Source organism: Anarrhichthys ocellatus, unplaced genomic scaffold (genome assembly GCF_004355925.1).
Source record: "Anarrhichthys ocellatus isolate YVR2014 unplaced genomic scaffold, GSC_Weel_1.0 scaffold35, whole genome shotgun sequence".
Lineage (NCBI taxonomy): Eukaryota > Metazoa > Chordata > Actinopteri > Perciformes > Anarhichadidae > Anarrhichthys > Anarrhichthys ocellatus.
The window spans coordinates 2,217,871-2,234,556 of record NW_022280065.1 but is presented as its reverse complement, the minus strand read 5'-3'; the positions used below and the strand labels follow the sequence as shown (position 1 = coordinate 2,234,556).

Genomic DNA, 16,686 nt, shown 5'->3' with positions numbered 1-16,686 from the left:
GGGGGGGGGGGGGGGGGGGGGGGGGTGGTGGGGGGGGGGGGGGGGGGTAGTCCTGCAGGACTCACTCGCACCGCTATACATGGTTTTAGACCATGCAGTTTTGAATGGATTTGAAGTCTACATCACAGACAGGAGACAGGCCACTTCTGAACAGTCACAATACATGTATCAGGTTTTGTGTGAGTTTCTGCTATACCTTTCAAATAACCCATGGGTGGATTATTCAATGGACCTCCCAGGGGTCCAAGACATCAAGAGGCCTGAACCAGCCAGAAAGTCAAAGAGCTCCGTCAAAAAAGCAGTGTCCTTATCACGTTTGTTTGCTCCTGATAATGATCTGAGTCTGTTAATATTAAGCCAATCTTAAGAGCAATCATATATCCATTTTTTATTACATATTTCTTATTTCTTTTTTTTAAATATGTAATACAGCTGCATTGTGCATAGGTAGGCAATACGCCTACATTCCTATGTTTTGAAAAAAGTTACAAAATGTACATGTCTGTGACCACTGACTGTAAATATAATCTGTCCAGGGAATAGGAAACAGCAGCGACTACTAAATGTGCTTCTCTGAAGAGACCTGAACCATCCTCTTCAGTAGCAGGCCTACACACATCTGTGTAGCTATCCTGCTAATCTTACAAATCCTTTGTCTGGGAGGAAATTGAACCTGCATTTGCTGTCTTGCTCATAGAAAAAACACAAACAACAGAAATTACATTTATTATGTTTCACAATAAACTGTTTGCATGTCATGTAACCTAGATATTGTGAGATATTATTTTTGACTGTTTATAATCGGAGCCAGCCATCCGCTCCCTACCAGCTGGTGGCGGTATTGCGCCATGTCGGTGTTTGCTACCGCTAGAAAGCACAAGAAGAAGAGGAAGAAGAAACAACAATAGATGCGGAAACCCAAAGAAGAAGAAGCAGCAATAGCTACTGTAAAAACAGAACAACAGAAGTCCAAAATGGAGGAAGCTGACGTGGGTGTGTTAATCTTGTGTAATTCACTTTATTAGCAGAATCAATTTTCGAATCATTTTGCATTTTTTATTTCTACATTCGTCACACAAAACCAATACAACGGTTTAACTGTGAGCTTCTCAAGTGAACCTGGTGTATTTTCTAGCTAGCGGTGTATGCTATCGTTGCTAGCCTGAAAGCTAGCTTCTGCTGCTGCCACATTTCACCTTTATAATTACACAATCACACGAAACAATTCGCTTATCTGCACTGTGCTGCGAAGGACACAACATCAGGTGAGTTGCGAATGTTTTGTATCGTATTGACCAACGCGAAGTCGGAACACACCGAAGCTCCCGTAACGTTAGTTAGTAACAAATTAACGTTAATGTCTCTTATTTTACACCGTGTGATTGTGTGTTGCAGCTATTATGGAGGTGGACGAGATGGAGCTCCAAGAGTCCGACAAGAGGGTCGAAAACCAGACAAAGAGAGATGAAGAAAGAGACGATGAAGGTACAACATAAACGTTTTAATTAAAAATGAAACATGGTTGGCCTTTACCAAGTTTAACTTCAACCTTGATGTCCGAAAACGACATTATTGACAATAATTTGTCTCGTCTATGACGAAGTTGTCCTTAATTTGTAATGGAAAAGTTAAAAACAATATATCTGAGATGCAAACTGTGGTTTTTTAACCTCTCTGTGAGACATAATGACGATGGAACTTCTTAAAGTATTAAAACATATTTAATGAACAGACACTTCAATCAAAATTCAGCTGAATGGATAGAGCTCTTTCCCCACGAATGGTTCGGAGGTCTAACCACGATTAAAAAGACAAAACAGAGTATATATGCACGTTATCTCGTCTCCTCTCCCTTCACCCTCCCCCTCGCAGATGTTGGCCGCTGCACCCACCAAGGCCAGGTTCCCAGCCTTTTCGTGGGAAGAGGGTTAGGGTGGTATATGCAGGTTTAAGCAATACAACTTATAACTAAAGGAACCATGTGATGAATTTCCACAACACAAACAAGTTCTAAATTCTCATATTGAAGAAGCCGAAACCAGCAAATATTTGGCATTTTTGCTTGAGAAATGACTCACGCAATGAATCAATTATCAAGATAGTTGCCACTAATTTACAAATCAGCTCAAGTTAGAACACAGTAATTCTGCTCTAGGTTGTTTTGTTTCTGCAAGCCACAATTTCATCAATGCGTTTTTCTTTTCAGAAAATATGTCAGATTTCCCATGCAAGTCTGTTGCCTCCACAAATGAATCTCTCAGCAAAGAGACGGAATTGAAGGACGGTCCGGACTTGCTCAATGTAAAAAGAGCCGTGGTTGTTTTGACCCGACTCCCTGACTATAAGATCAGCGCTCTGCGACCACCAACGCCTCCGCAGTTCTACAGCGAAGACGACTCCCTCAGCAGCTCTGACTCTGATATGCAGTGGGAACCAGAAGATGATTCTAGTGACGCTGAATTCTCGCTTTCACACAACAAAAAGAGAACTGGAAGACACGCTACTGCACACACAAGCAGGATGAACAACAACAACGTCAATGGTAATGCCCTGATCTGACCACCGTCATTTATTTAAATGTGATTTTTAGGTCATAATTATTTCCCTGAAAATTCCCATGACCACTCATTCATATATTACCATCCCTCAAGCTCATACATTTTAATGTACACATTTTGTGTTTTTCCACAGCGCCAGAACAAGCCCCTGTAATAATATCATCGGTTTTCGCCCATTGCTCCAATGAAACCACGAAGGTCCGCCCGAACTTGCCAGAAGTAGAGGTCATAGTGGACACGGTGGTCCTGGCCAGGAAGAGAACCATGAGATGGCAACGTGGAAAAATATTGGATATGGTGACGAGGGGTAAGACTGCATCTTTTTGACAGGAAATTGTGCCTTATATTCAGTGTGTATCTAACACCTGAGTTTTTACTTGAGTATGTTCGATAGACTTACTGTTGGTTGAACTTAGTACAAAGGAACTTTGCTTTGTGAAGACTCTAATGTATAATTATTTGTGCTGAAATCAGTAGCTAATTTACTGGTTATTTGAATATCTTTGAGTTTTGGACTCTTCAAAATACAATTTTGAAGACATGACAATGTGGAAAATGTAGTGGGGCCTTTTAAAAAAACTATTTTATAAACTAAATGACAACTGATTTAAAAAAAAAAAAAAAGGCAGGTTAGTTGACAACACAACTAATTGTTAGTAGTGGCACCAAATCATTTTAGTTTGTTTTCTTTATACACACATGCAGATGCAACACTGTATGTTCAGAGAGAACAGTGTTCACTTCTCTAATTAATTTGAAGCAAAGAATGAAACACTGGTGGTTTAACTCATTAACGTTTTGTTATTTGCAGAAGATGGACGGTTGAAGTACAAAGTTGGTTTTGATGAAAAGGGGAAGAGCCTGGTGTCTGGCCACCACATCGCCTTTGACGTCACACCGAAGCTGGAGCAGCTGTATGTTGGTGCTCGCGTGGTGGTCAAGTGTCAAGATAACACGTTCTTCTACCGGCCTGGTATTTTGGCAGAGCTCCCCAGCAGAAAGAACCGCTTACGGTGTGTGTTTGAATGAGTGTTTGTCCCTACATCTATGAACCACCATGTGTTTGGGGAATTTTTAGAGGAAACTAATGCCTCTCTACACAAAATCAAAATGCTTTAGGTAAGATTTGATTTGATGAAAAACATACTTTTTTTTCTAGGTTCTTAGTCTTTTTGGATTGTCACGTGGCGGTCTATGTTGGCTTGCCTTTATTCCACCTGGTGTGCAGACCGCGTAAGTTTGGCAGTTTTCGCACTCACTTTCTTTTCACACCCAAATACAACTGTCCTGTGCGTCACTGTAAATTCTCATCCCGTCCGGGGCCTTTATTTATCTCTACTGCAGAGAGAACAAGACTTTATTGACCTTTATTTATATTTCCTTGTTTTGTTTCACTCGTCCATTATTTATATGATGTCAGCTGGTGCTTTTAAGGTACCGCGGAGAGTTTTTGATCTTTAGCAGTGTTATGGTGCAGGTGCCTGTTTTGTACACATGTAATTGCTGCGTCCCGACGTGTGCGACTTACCTAACCAATCACTAGAGACCAACGTATCTGGCTGAATCCAATGGCATTTTAAATTGACACTGATACTAATTTCCCTGTGTTTTTTTTTTTTTTTTTTGGAAGAGAGGAGCGATGCAAAATTAAAACAAACTACAATGTCGGCGATATTGCAAAAACAAGTCCTTCATAGTACTACAGGACACGCCTACTACAGGACACACCCCGACACGGTCTCAGTTTGGTTAGGTTTAGGCACCGAAACCTTAAGGTGCCCAAACTGCTTTTTTTTTTTAATATCCGTAACTCATTCGGTCTCTTCAAACTCCTCAAATTAGCTCGTCCATCCAAGTGTCATGTTTCCATCACTGCCCATCAGCGCTGGAGCTGATAAATACCTGTGACTCTACCAGAGTCCTTTGTCCCGGGAATGAAAGCAGATGGTAGCCTTTCACACGGCAGACAAAAGCCCGGTGTTATTGCGTGTTAGTGTTTTGTTTTTGGTCAGTGGGAACAGGGTTTAAGATGAGTGTCAGACTCTTTCTTTCTTTGTTTTTTTTTGACAGTGGAAAATGTGGTTGACGACATTCCAGAATGTCCCCACAAGTCTTTCATGACGCAGTACCTGAAGGACTGGCCGTACCCACATCTAACCCAGTACAGGCCTGGACAGAGCCTCAATGTCGAGTTCAGTGGAGTCCAGCAGAGGTGTGAGGTACAACTGGTCGACAGCAGCTTGATGCAGGTTCTTTTTCAGGTCGGTATCGTATAGCACTGCTGTTGTTTAAACTACTGATGTCATATTTGTTTAAATTTCTGTAGTAAAATGTAGTTTTTGTCACTCTCAGGATACTCAACACAAGGAGTGGATCCATCGAGGCTCCATGCGACTTGAACACATGGCAAGATTTTTGGAAATGAAAGCAGAAGAGCACAGAAATGATTCTGACTAAATGCCCACCGACAGAAATCATGATACACGTAATGTGGCTAACACATTTATAGAAAAAAAAGAAATGAATTTCCTGTAATATCCATCATTATGCTGAAGGGATGTGCCATTGTTTTTTTTTTTTTTGTTTTTTTTTTTAAGGCATCATCAGCTGATCTGTTACAGCCCAAAGTAAGATTTGTAAATTATGAGGTGACTGACTCAAGAACGACATATATTCCAATCCTTTGTTTTCTATCGTTAATACTTTCATTTGTTGTACATATGTCAAGATGTAGCTACTTGGTGGATTGTTGCACTTCTAAGTAAAGTTTTCCACCATTAAAACATAGTGAACAAGTTTGTCCAGAAATGTAAATGTATCTTAAGAACAGTTAAAGGTAAGTAATATTTAAGGGAAACTATCCATCATCGTCCTCCTACACGTTTGGCACACAGGAGATGTTGCAAGCTAGACGACGTCAGATCCTACAAACTGCACCTTTAAGTTCAAACAAGCAATTTAGCATGTCGCAGACAAGAATATTAGCTTCCTATTTTGCTGTTTATTTCGCTTTTTCACAGTGTGACACTCCCAGATTGATGATTTAAATAATGCATTTAATGCAGACTTTGTATCGGTCAAATATTTGTAGTGATATTTGTTTTGTAGAAGTTGATGAGTTCCGGGAAGCTGGAAATATTTTTGCATAAAATTCTTCAATTGTATAATTTTATTTGAGTATGTCACAACACATACAATTCATTAAGGTGACATATTTATCCAAAGCGACTTACAATTGGTGCGTTCGACCGTGTGGGTACTACAACAAAAATTTGCAAAAAAAATATTCAGGTACATCAACTTCATCAAATATGCTAAACTGCTCTATTTATTTAAAATGTTCTGGGTGATGGTGCACAGTGAGCAGATGTGTTTTCAGTCTGCGATGGAGACGTGGAGCTTGTTCCATCATTGTGGAGCCAACACCGCAAAACGTTTTGAGCTTTTACATCTGCATTGTCTTTTTTTACCTGTTTAGTTCTGGGCCCCGTTCTTAATACGTAAATAACCGTGTTCAAGTTTAGAATGTTGACAATTTGGCTTGAGTCTTTGTTTTTTTTTTTAAAGCTGTTATAATCTATATCAGGGACACGGTCTCTTTTAAAAGGCTCAATAATGACCCAGACGGTCTACTGTGAAGCGTTCATGAATGGATTTTTACATACAAATGGCTTACCTTGTTAGATTCATAAATAAAGACTATGTAATGATGATAGATTAGAATGTGCAGGTTATTGTAAACCCACCATCATCTGTAATTATCACAATTACGATGTCATGTCACTTTACCCATACTTACACATGATACAACTAAGTAGGAATAAATACAAGTTTGTAAGCAAGAAACACAAATTTGACAACTTTTTTATAGACTATATAAAATTTTCTGATTAGACTGCTGAACTCACTTTTCTGAAAATTCTTTATGCTTTTAATCTGGATTTATTTTCATATCAGGCTTATGATTCACACCTCGTGCACCAACATCACTCTCAGACATGAAAGCGGAAGCACAATGTAGTACATGATTACACCTGAAATGATGCAGGAACACATAAAATGAGATTATGAATGAATCTATTGCCTCAGTGCAGTTGTGGTTACCTCATGAAAAAACACCTGGGCCTCACAGAAGAGCTGTAATGATGCACTACATACACATTAGATGAGCAAATACATATCAGGAGCGGAGAGGACACATTTATTGAAGCCCACTGTCTTAAACAAATTAATATTTATAAACAGAATAACAAATATTTACCTGTTGAAGTGACAGTAAACTGAGTGAGACAAGATCATTTTCGACTATATCACTTTATTTAAATAAACTAACATTGGGTTCAAGGGCCGATTTAATCATTTAATGACGCTTAACATTGATACGATCTTTAACTAATCTGATTCATTAGCTGATTAAGGGCTTTTGAAAAGAAGGCATATTTGAGGAGTTTACTTTTTGCATTTTTGAGAACTCCTTGTACAGCTCAGCTTTTACAGTTAAGAGTAAGTTTGTCAAATATTTCATTACTTCATAGATTGAGGGAGAAGTCATGTACGTAACCCTTGAATCTTCTTTATTTTATTTTAAAATTAAGGTTTGTTTAAGCAGTGTTGGCCTTTAATAAATGAAGGAATCTCTGGGTTATAACTTAATGTAAGTAAACTTATTATTTTAGAGGTGTACGGCTACTAAGCACACATAGCTTGAATTAATGCGCTCTACAACGTGCCGGCAACAGATTCTATCCTCCTGAAGGTCATAATGTTCAGTTCTGACACTGTTTAAGAGAGGTGTGATAAGTTGTGGAAAGTAACGTATATTTACAAGAATACTGTTCTTAATTACAATTTTGAGGTATTAATATATTTAAGATTTAAATATTGTACCTTTTACTCTCCAACATTTATATCAGGGTTAATAGTTACTTTCCAGATTAAGGATTTACTTACAAAACATATACATTTCTAAAATATGATTTTGAAATGATGAGCGTTGTTTTACATTGAACTACCCAAGATGACATAAAGCATTTAATTAACTTCAACCAGCTAACAGCCAATATATTGATGCATCTATTATAATGATCCAATACTATAATAGTATAGCATAAAAATATTATATGCATATTGAGTCTTTTTACTTTTGATACTTAAACTGGCTAAGTGTTGCCATTCTGTATTTTTACGCAAGCAACATTTTCAATGCAGCAATTATACCTGCGGTAGAGTACGCCTTTCTCTACATTGTGGGATTGCTTTTTTTAAATTATTTGACTTCAGTTCTTTTGATCCCTGGTTTTGATTTATTTTGAATAAAGTGAGAAAAAAAGCCATGTCGAAAGCCTTGTCGTTCCTCTGGGGGCAGCAGTGAGCTAACGGACTGCTGCAGCAGCACGAGACGAGGAAGACACCGCTCTCCAAAACCCATGTAACGCTGTTCATGCTACACAGGTAAGGTTTTGTAAACATTTTGTTTACTTTTACAAGAAAAACCCATCAGCGGTCTGTCTAACCGTAGTCATGTAACGTTAACGTAGACTATTCCTGTGGACATCTGTGCGTTAAAACTGATAGTATAGCTGAGAGTATAGCTGAGAGTATAGCTGAGAGTATAGCTGAGAGTATAGCTGAGAGTATAGCTGAGAGTATAGCTGAGAGTATAGCTGAGAGTATAGCTGATCGTATAGCTGAGAGTATAGCTGAGAGTATAGCTGAGAGTATAGCTGAGAGTATAGCTGATAGTATAGCTGAGAGTATAGCTGATCGTATAGCTGATCGTATAGCTGATCGTATAGCTGATCGTATAGCTGAGAGTATAGCTGATAGTATAGCTGAGAGTATAGCTGAGAGTATAGCTGATAGTATAGCTGATAGTATAGCTGATCGTATAGCTGATCGTATAGCTGAGAGTATAGCTGAGAGTATAGCTGAGTGTATAGCTGAGTGTATAGCTGAGTGTATAGCTGAGTGTATAGCTGAGAGTATAGCTGAGAGTCTTTCAGTTTCACTTTCACAGTAGTGTAAGAAGCGGCTATAAGGCTGTATAGACATGGGGCAACAAAAACATCAGCCCATAACTTAAATCTAATTTCCACGGGCCTGTATTTCAGATGGTATTTACAATAAACAAGTCAGGACATAGATATATTTTGTTGTTTTAATTAAGGACTATCCTTGTGATGAGGACGTGTTTCACCTGTGTATGGAACTTATGGCAGAGCACAACCTGGCAATGTGTGATGATGTGTTTAAAATGACAGACCTTTATCTTCGTCAAATGCTTACTGATGGGCTGGGGGAATGAAGTATGTGCTATGAGAATGTGTCAGCTAGGCCTACTATTGTATCTATGTCCTGACTTGTTTATTGTAAATACCATCTGAAATACAGGCCCGTGGAAATTAGATTTAAGTTATGGGCTGATGTTTTTGTTGCCCCATGTCTACATGAGACAGTGAGTCGGAATTCCGAGAGAGCGAGTCGGAATTTCGAGATAACAGGATCTTTATTTTTTCTCACAGTGGCGGGAATGGGCTTCCATAGCTCCCTCTGTCGTCACACATTCACAAACATGACATTAAAGATTTTCAGGCTGCATCTCATATCAACTGTGGCTAATATGATTCTAAGTGAGCACTTACATCACAGAAGACATTTTAGAAAATATACATATTTTTGTATTCATATATATCTAAAGTTACATTTTGGGTTGGGCTGATCTTTAACAACTGGTTACCTTGAGCTTATCTTAGAAAACATCAGAACATATTTATCAATGTTTTCTGTTCCTCTCAAGGCTACCGCCCTATTAACCACCTTACGACGCATTATGACGAAGAAATACTTTTTAAAAGTGGCAATGTGTTAAACTTTGTCCAGAAACATAAGCTGCTCATGTGGATAATGGCATGTGAGCTGGTGATGTCACTCTACAGGTGTGCCCGGAGCCCTAACTGTCATGGCAAATATCGGAATATTTATTATTCAAATTTGAGTGTTTAGTTTGGCAACGTGCATCATGAGCAACAGAATGTCCTTTTGTAAGAAGAATTTAGGAACGACAACCCCCCCGCTGTACACTGTACCATTGGCACATGATTTCACACGTTGTGTGTTGCAGTGATTATGGAGGGGGATGAGATTGAGATGAGCACAGAGGAGCTCCAAATGTGGATCAGAGAGAAGGTGAAGAAGAACAACCTGATGTCCTCAGGTGTGCAGGAGAAATGCAACCTGCTGCAGTCTCTGCTGGACAGGAGGGAGAAACAGTCCGACCACCTCCAGAGGCTCTACCAGTGAGTGTTTGATCTACTCTATGCTCTTGTTTCCACCTCTTGTATCGGCCCTTTGGACGATAATCAACCATTGTGTCCTGTGTGGTCATCCCTATGGATAACGGCTTCTCGTGTGTTACCACAACTGTCTGTGTGTTGCTTGCTCTCAGTGTAGAGTCGTCTGCTGTCGTTCTGATTTAGGTTGCTGGATATAGCAAACTGAAAGGAAAGAACTTCTGATCAGACAATTGCAGCACTAACTAAATGAAAAACACCTCAAACTCTTAAGAGTCAACATGGGACTGATAAACAGGAGAAACGACTACACCCCGGAATATAAATGCAGCAACTCTGGCTATCCTGAAGAAGACACAAACCGTTTTCTTAACATTACTTAACTGTGTTCTTAAAATCAAAGACCCAATAGTCCAGATTGTTGTAATACACCCTGCTTTCAAATTCATCTATCCATTCTAGCTAGGCCTAACCAAGTCATCAAATGTGTGTTTTAAAGAAGAATATATTTGGTCTTAAAATGTCAACTTGATTTCTTTTACTTACTTATTGGTCCCTTCTGTATGAAGTACAGGGTTCCTCTATGTTCTTCGCTTGGTACATGTTGTCTTTGTCATTGGTGTCTTTCAGGTCTGTGTCAGCATGTGAAGCGATAGTGAAGAAACAATACTCTTTGCTGGGGTGGAAATACAGAGACACTGATTCTGATGATGACGATAATACAAAAGGCTGCGGTAAGAAAACACCTACTCTTTGTACGTCTGTGTTTGCTATTGCAAACTGGTTTATCCTAGTTTGTTTGTTTGACCTGTTCTTTCTTTTTCCTTTGTAGGAAATGCTGTTCCCAGCCCTCCAGCTACTAATGGCCTAACTTCTCTGTTACCAAAGCTCCATGGAGAGAAGGGCAAAAATAGCTCTATCAGTCTAAAGAGAGAACCAGTTGTGGTCTTGACCAGGCTTTCTACACACGAGATCCAATCTATTTGTCCTCGGACGCCTGAGAATCACGACAGTGAAGAAGAATCCTCAAACTATTCGGATTGTGATATGCAGTGGGAACCAGACGATGACTCAAGTGATTCCGATTTTAGTTACTCAAGTAAAGAGACTGTGCCCAACAAGAGGAGAAAAATAGATCAAAAGAATATAAAGCGTGCTAAGAGTCGTGCAACGCCCAAAGCTGAAACAAATACTAGAGCCAAAAGCAACGTAACTAAAACGTCAACACCCCATGCCAGTACAAACAGCAATGCTAATAGCAATGTGAAGAGCAGCGTAACGAAAACATCAACACCACAAGCAACCACTAACGGTAATGGTCACAAAAACATGAACACCCCTACTACTCTAGAAACAACAGACATTTATTTAACTTATTTTAATCAATGTTGATATTAACATATTGTATTTATTTTTCAATGACCGGAGTAGGGCCCGTGAACATAACAACTGCTCTTTCCCAAACCTCTGACGAAGCTACCAAGACCCCTCCTAGAGTGCCACTAGGAGAGCTCAAAGTGGACATGTGTATTCTGGCCAGAAGGAGGGCCATGAGCTGGCAGCAGGGGAAAATCCTAGCCAAAGTTACAAAGGGTAAGAAGAAGAAAAAAGATCTGTTCTGCACAATACAGAATACAATGCAACATTCCTTGTCCATGTGACAGGTTGTCTGATAAAGGGATGTATTATGCAGTTGTGCCTCAGCTAGCAAAAAACAGGTTTGTCAAAATAGTCACCTGTGTATACACAACAAATGTTCATCTGTGGAATCGGTTAAATATAGTTCATACTAGCTAGCTATCCAGTTCCATGTTTCCGTGCACATCTAAACATACATGTAACTAAGATAAGATACCAAAGTACATTTGTCTTGGACACGTACAGCATCTGCTGTTTAGAAAATTAAACAAAACATAGCGCACACCTACTGTTCATACACAGACTGCCACCAACCAACAAATCGCACACTGCCTGTCATACGACACACCACTAGTCATCATAAGAGAGTGCATTATACTGTGCAGTCTAACTGCAGCCTAACTAAAAATATTGCTAAATATATCGGCATGCCCAACTTTGGCTCGTTGAGTAAAAAGGATTCCAGCATAGCAAACTGATTGTACTACATTTATAGGATTAAATGTGTATAATACGGTATCGTTGTTGTTTGAAAGTACTTTCATGTGTAACCTGTGACTGAGGTCAAGTCCACACTAGTACGAATACATCTGTAAAACGCATATTTTTATGCATCTGCGAACCTCTGGTTTTCCGTCCCTCCGGTTCATTATTGTGAATGCAATATCTCAGGAAAAACTGGGGCAAATTTGGCAGAAACGTCCACCTGGAATTTGCCGGTAAAAGGTCACTGTGAGCTCACAAAACACGTTTTTGGCCATAACTCAAAGAACTCAAATGCTAATCATGGCAATTTCACACATATGACAAATAGGATAAAAATGATGACGTGATGGCATTTTAGACAGACATGGATGTAAACTGCAACGTGATTGGTTGGGGGAGGCATACAACTGCGAGGCTGTAATTCTAGCTTCCCTTTGTTTTTGGCCATCTATTTACACTGAGCTGTTTGTTCACCCCAAAAATAGACTGTGGGGGCAATGGCTGCACCACACAGTGTCATTAATTGGCCGTCCTTTGCCCCTGTCCCGAACCAGTCAATCTGCCTCAGAACATACGAACACTGTAGACAGCAACCCTGTATAAAATGAGTTAAAACTCCCAGCGTAGATGTAAAACTTGTACTAAACGCTGTTCTATTGGGATGTTTGTAGGCCCGTAATGCACAGCCCTTTAATCAACTGAATTACAAAGTTCTCAAGTGTCGGCCAAGTTTAAAACATCACTTATCTTTTGCAGAGGGCTTCCGTAACACAACAAAGATGAGGAATTAGCTCATAAAATGTACCCACCACAAAATACAGGTGCAGAGATATGACTTATTTTAAAAAGGGCTTTGCTTATTAGAAGTGTTTTTTTTTGTTTTTTTTTTGCAGAAGATGGTAAGTTGAAATACAAGATCCATTTTAAGGACAAGGGGAAGAGCCTAGTCTCTGGTCACCACATCGCCTTTGACTACATGCCAAAGGTGGATCAGCTGTTTGTCGGTGCTCGTGTGGTGATCAAGTTTCCAGCAGAAGACAAGTGCCGGTATAGCCCCGGTATCCTGGGAGAGCTCCCCGGCAGAAGAAACCGCATGAGGTTCGTGTGTGTAATGGATAACCGTTTAAGACAAAGTCAGTTTAAAATGTGGATGAAGTCACAGTCTCCTAGATAAAATGCAGTTACGTTTGTCCAAGTAGGTTTTGGTGTAAAAAGAAATAAAAATGTGTTTTTATTTTCCAGGTTCCTGGTCTTTATTGATGATCACAAGCCGGTCTATGTTAGCTTACCTTTACTTCGCCTGGTGAGCCGACCATGTAAGTGTGGGTGTTTTATTCACAGACAATGACTGTTTGGAAGATTTATTACTGGCACAAGATCGTCTGATCTGAAAGTTACATACATTTGGTCAAGTTTGAAAGCTGTTTGTTCTGCTCTACTCTGGTCTAGAACATCAGTGTGTGTCTGTTCTATTCAAATGTTCCAGTAAGCCATGACAGTGTGACAATGAGACGGCTTGTACAGCCCGGCTATGATCGAAATGATAAACTATGGACAGGTTTTAGACAGGTGACCCTGAATGGAATCAGAGCTCAAAATACTTGCACCTGTCAAACAGTTGTCCACTGTAAGTACTATTATACCGCCAGTAAGCAGAGTGACAGACTTTTTGACTTTTCCCTGTGACAGTGCAGGACCCTTGGGACGATATTCCAGATGGCTTCCACAAGAATTTCATCCAGGGGTATATGAAGGTCTGGCCTTACCCGCCCAAGACCCAGTACAGGGTTGGACAGACAGTTAATGTAGAACTTAATGGAGTCATGCAGAAGTGTGAGGTGCATATGGTCGACTGCAGCTTGATACAGGTCGTTGTTTCGGTCAGTATACGAAGAAAATCATTCTTTAAACTCATTCCAACTGGATTCTTGGTGTATTTTTCCCTGTTATAGTTATTAAGACTGCGTGACTCATAATAGTGTGTGTGTGTGTGTCATCAATCTTAGACAGATCAACATAAGCTGATGATCTACCGAGGGTCCACATGCTTGGAACACATGATTAATACCAGGGGGTCTTTGGAGTTGAAAAAGGACCAAGACCAGAAGAAAAAATCTCCAAGTTGATGGTAAATTAAATTCTAACAGTATACATTTTGTTATTTAAGTTACTCCATACAATCGTATTTACCGCTTCTGTATTTCCCTGTCTTGTAGACTTCAGAGTCATCACAGTCGGCACACTGATGGGACCGTGAATGTGTTCAAGAGAAGTGGATGCTCTGTTCCAAGATGGTGTCCCATGCATTCAGTGAAAGTTGCTCACCAAGAATACAGCTTGAGTTGTCCTCTGGCCAAGCCCGGTTGAGAGCATTTTTATTTTAGCTTTAGTATTTACATCGAAGGTCTCCTCTTAGCCAATATGGCTGTTTTTGTAACTCCAGAGGGGCTAGTATTATTACTCATCTGACTCGTTGCCACCAGCCACGGTCAATGCCCGTTCCTGAGCAGCGCAAAGAGAATGCATTGTTTTTTTATAAGTGTATTTGTATTGTTGCGTTTGTGTCTTAAATAAAAATTAACTGTTTCATTTTCACCAAGTTTATTGCATCTTTTAACTAACAAAAACATCTACTCCAGATGTGTGCTACATGAGCATAAAAATGCAAACCATGGAAGAAATAATTAGATGAAATGTTGGACATGATGAAAACAAAATCACTCATGGCAAGTCAAAATTATTTAAAAAAAAAGAGTCCAAATGATTGAATAAGTCAACTATAAGTTAGTAAAATTGTGAGATAAGTAAAAAATAATGAAATAATTTAATGTGCCCAACTTAACAGTATAGACTTAGTCAAAATTATGATATTTCTATTCAAATTTATTTTATGAACAACTCTGATTTAAGAACAAATTGTACGGAAGCAAGTTAAAATTTAATTTCTGACTAAATTATACAATAGAATACAAGTAACGTTAATGACAGAGTCTGGCTAAATATATCAGTCACATTTCACATTACTCAAAACTTTGCAAACTTCCCATTTTGATTATTAAAAACATGAATTAATTGTGTCTTCTGCAGGCTCAGAGTATTGCACTAACTCGTCATGTGGTCGTGTGGTTGTGAATGACGGAGGCGTTCCCACCAGTCTGAACCAGAACGAGCTCTACAGCGAAGGCAACAGAGCTTTGAACATCGAGCTAGCGAGAAGATAAAAGAGAAAACTGGATCGCCATCACGGATTTCTTGTGGGACAAACGCACAGGCCTCGCTGCTAAAACGGTAAAGTACAGTTACGAGCAGTTTTGTGCCGTTACGTAAGCCGCATTCCGACCATACGGTTAGTACGACAGCTAGCGAAAGTGTCTGTTGTGCTAGCTGATGAACATAGCTAAGCTAAGATGGCGGTCAAAGTATTTACGTTAGCTTATGTTAGCAGAGCATGCTAACAGACAGTGAGTCGCCTGTTGGTCCGCTAGCTGGTTCGAGTTTAAAGCAATTGTGTCTGTTCATGTGCTGGTGTTGGAAAACGGGACATGTTTATTGACTGTACGTCATGTCTCGGTGTTAACGGACATTAACAGCGTCAACGGCAGTGTCAATAACGCATCGTCTTAGCGTCACCGCTGTATGTACGCTAACCTGTGGTGGGTTTTTTAACAGTTTGCTAAATATGATCAACAGGGTTTAAAAAAAAATGCATCCATGCAGTTGATCCCTCTTCTCTGTTCACATACTTTGAGGCCTAAAAGTTGTCTGTCTTGCTGCAGCTGTTCTTGCATAGTTTTGTAGACTGCATGCTTCATCTGTATGCTCGTAAGAGTTGGTGTTAAACGAGTGTTTCTGTGATCAGCTGTAACGCAAATGTAACGTTTGGTCTCCGACACAACCAGGTTTATTAAACCAAATTTGTTGAGCAAGCTATTGTCGTTAATCAGCTTATTTGATCTGATTTTAAAGAGCCATTTGATTTTAGCTTCAATGAACAATGCAGTACGACTTCTCATACAAATGAAAAGGTGTGTTTCAGGCTGGTTATTCAGTTAACTTTTAATGAAATTTGTTCTTTTTTGTTTCCTACTATTGCCCACCTACTGACTACCACACATCACTTAGTGTCTGGCAGTGGACAGCTGTCCCACTGATGTCAGTATTTGGCAGGAAGTAAAATGTGAACGGGCATAAATATTAAAAAGGGTCTTCAATTGTTCCCTGTAGTTTTTAATTTAACAAGCATTTTATGAACAATTTTTGAATACTCAGCAATGTTTTGCTTCTCCTAATAATCCACCAGATGCCTCACACGAGACGGTACTCGTCTTCGGACAGAGACAGTCGAAGCAGCTACCAAGACCGCTACAGAGACAGAGGACGAAGACACCGGCACAGAAGATCACCTTCTTACTCCTCCAGCAGTGAGCGAGACAGAGACCGAGACCGAGACCGAGACAGAAGGGGACGGGGACAGGGACACAGACAGGAAGGAAGCTTTGTACACTCAAGGAGGTATGTTTATGTGTATCGTGAGACATATTTAGTTTAACTGTTACACTATAATTTTACTTACCATGATAATTATTTCCTACCACAAGTACAAACTGCAGATCTTTTTTTGGGGGGGGGGGGGGGGGGGGGGGACTTTCAGTGGTAAAAAGCAGAAACCGTTCTCTGTCGCGGTCTTTGTTTGGTTTGGGATCCAAGCGCCGGTA

At 39.8% G+C, this 16,686-nt stretch overlaps 3 protein-coding genes across 4 annotated transcripts in view; all 3 read left to right on the top strand.

Moving 5' to 3' along the window:
* The first annotated feature begins 917 nt into the window (after positions 1–917).
* On the top strand, positions 918–6,271 carry LOC116393761 (histone-lysine N-methyltransferase SETDB1-B-like). 2 transcript variants are annotated; one of them, XM_031866335.1, is made up of 8 exons: positions 918–993; positions 1,396–1,485; positions 2,207–2,542; positions 2,692–2,865; positions 3,370–3,571; positions 3,718–3,791; positions 4,629–4,819; positions 4,911–6,271. In XM_031866335.1, the coding sequence occupies exons 1-8, from the start codon at positions 975–977 to the stop codon at positions 5,013–5,015; spliced, it is 1,191 nt and encodes a 396-aa protein (XP_031722195.1). In that variant the 5' UTR covers positions 918–974; the 3' UTR covers positions 5,016–6,271. The 2 variants fall into 2 exon arrangements, with proteins under 2 accessions (XP_031722195.1, XP_031722196.1); XM_031866336.1 differs by having other exon boundaries at positions 924–1,265.
* Positions 6,272–7,947: 1,676 nt separating this feature from the next.
* On the top strand, positions 7,948–14,566 carry LOC116393843 (histone-lysine N-methyltransferase SETDB1-A-like). Its single transcript, XM_031866514.1, has 10 exons — positions 7,948–8,009; positions 9,679–9,853; positions 10,478–10,581; positions 10,680–11,159; positions 11,279–11,440; positions 12,865–13,069; positions 13,214–13,287; positions 13,661–13,851; positions 13,978–14,099; positions 14,188–14,566. The coding sequence occupies exons 2-9, from the start codon at positions 9,684–9,686 to the stop codon at positions 14,095–14,097; spliced, it is 1,506 nt and encodes a 501-aa protein (XP_031722374.1). The 5' UTR covers positions 7,948–8,009; positions 9,679–9,683; the 3' UTR covers positions 14,098–14,099; positions 14,188–14,566.
* A 532-nt stretch (positions 14,567–15,098) lies between these two features.
* The window catches only part of clk2a (CDC-like kinase 2a), a 9,920-nt gene continuing 8,332 nt past the window's right edge, over positions 15,099–16,686 (top strand). The window contains exons 1-2 of the mRNA XM_031866586.1: positions 15,099–15,259; positions 16,272–16,483. Of these exons, the coding sequence (XP_031722446.1) occupies positions 16,272–16,483 (212 nt within the window). The 5' untranslated portion in view covers positions 15,099–15,259. The remainder of the gene's footprint in view (positions 15,260–16,271; positions 16,484–16,686) is intronic.

Coding starts and splice junctions, on each gene's coding strand:
- LOC116393843 (XM_031866514.1), top strand. CDS start 9,684: ATGGAGGGGGATGAGATTGAGATGAGCACAGAGGAGCTCCAAATGTGG. Junction 13,288..13,660: donor TCGCCTGGTGAGCCGACCAT/GTAAGTGTGGGT, acceptor TCCCTGTGACAG/TGCAGGACCCTTGGGACGAT. Junction 13,852..13,977: donor TGATACAGGTCGTTGTTTCG/GTCAGTATACGA, acceptor CATCAATCTTAG/ACAGATCAACATAAGCTGAT.
- LOC116393761 (XM_031866335.1), top strand. Junction 1,486..2,206: donor TGAAGAAAGAGACGATGAAG/GTACAACATAAA, acceptor TTTTCTTTTCAG/AAAATATGTCAGATTTCCCA. Junction 3,572..3,717: donor AGCAGAAAGAACCGCTTACG/GTGTGTGTTTGA, acceptor TTTTTTTTCTAG/GTTCTTAGTCTTTTTGGATT.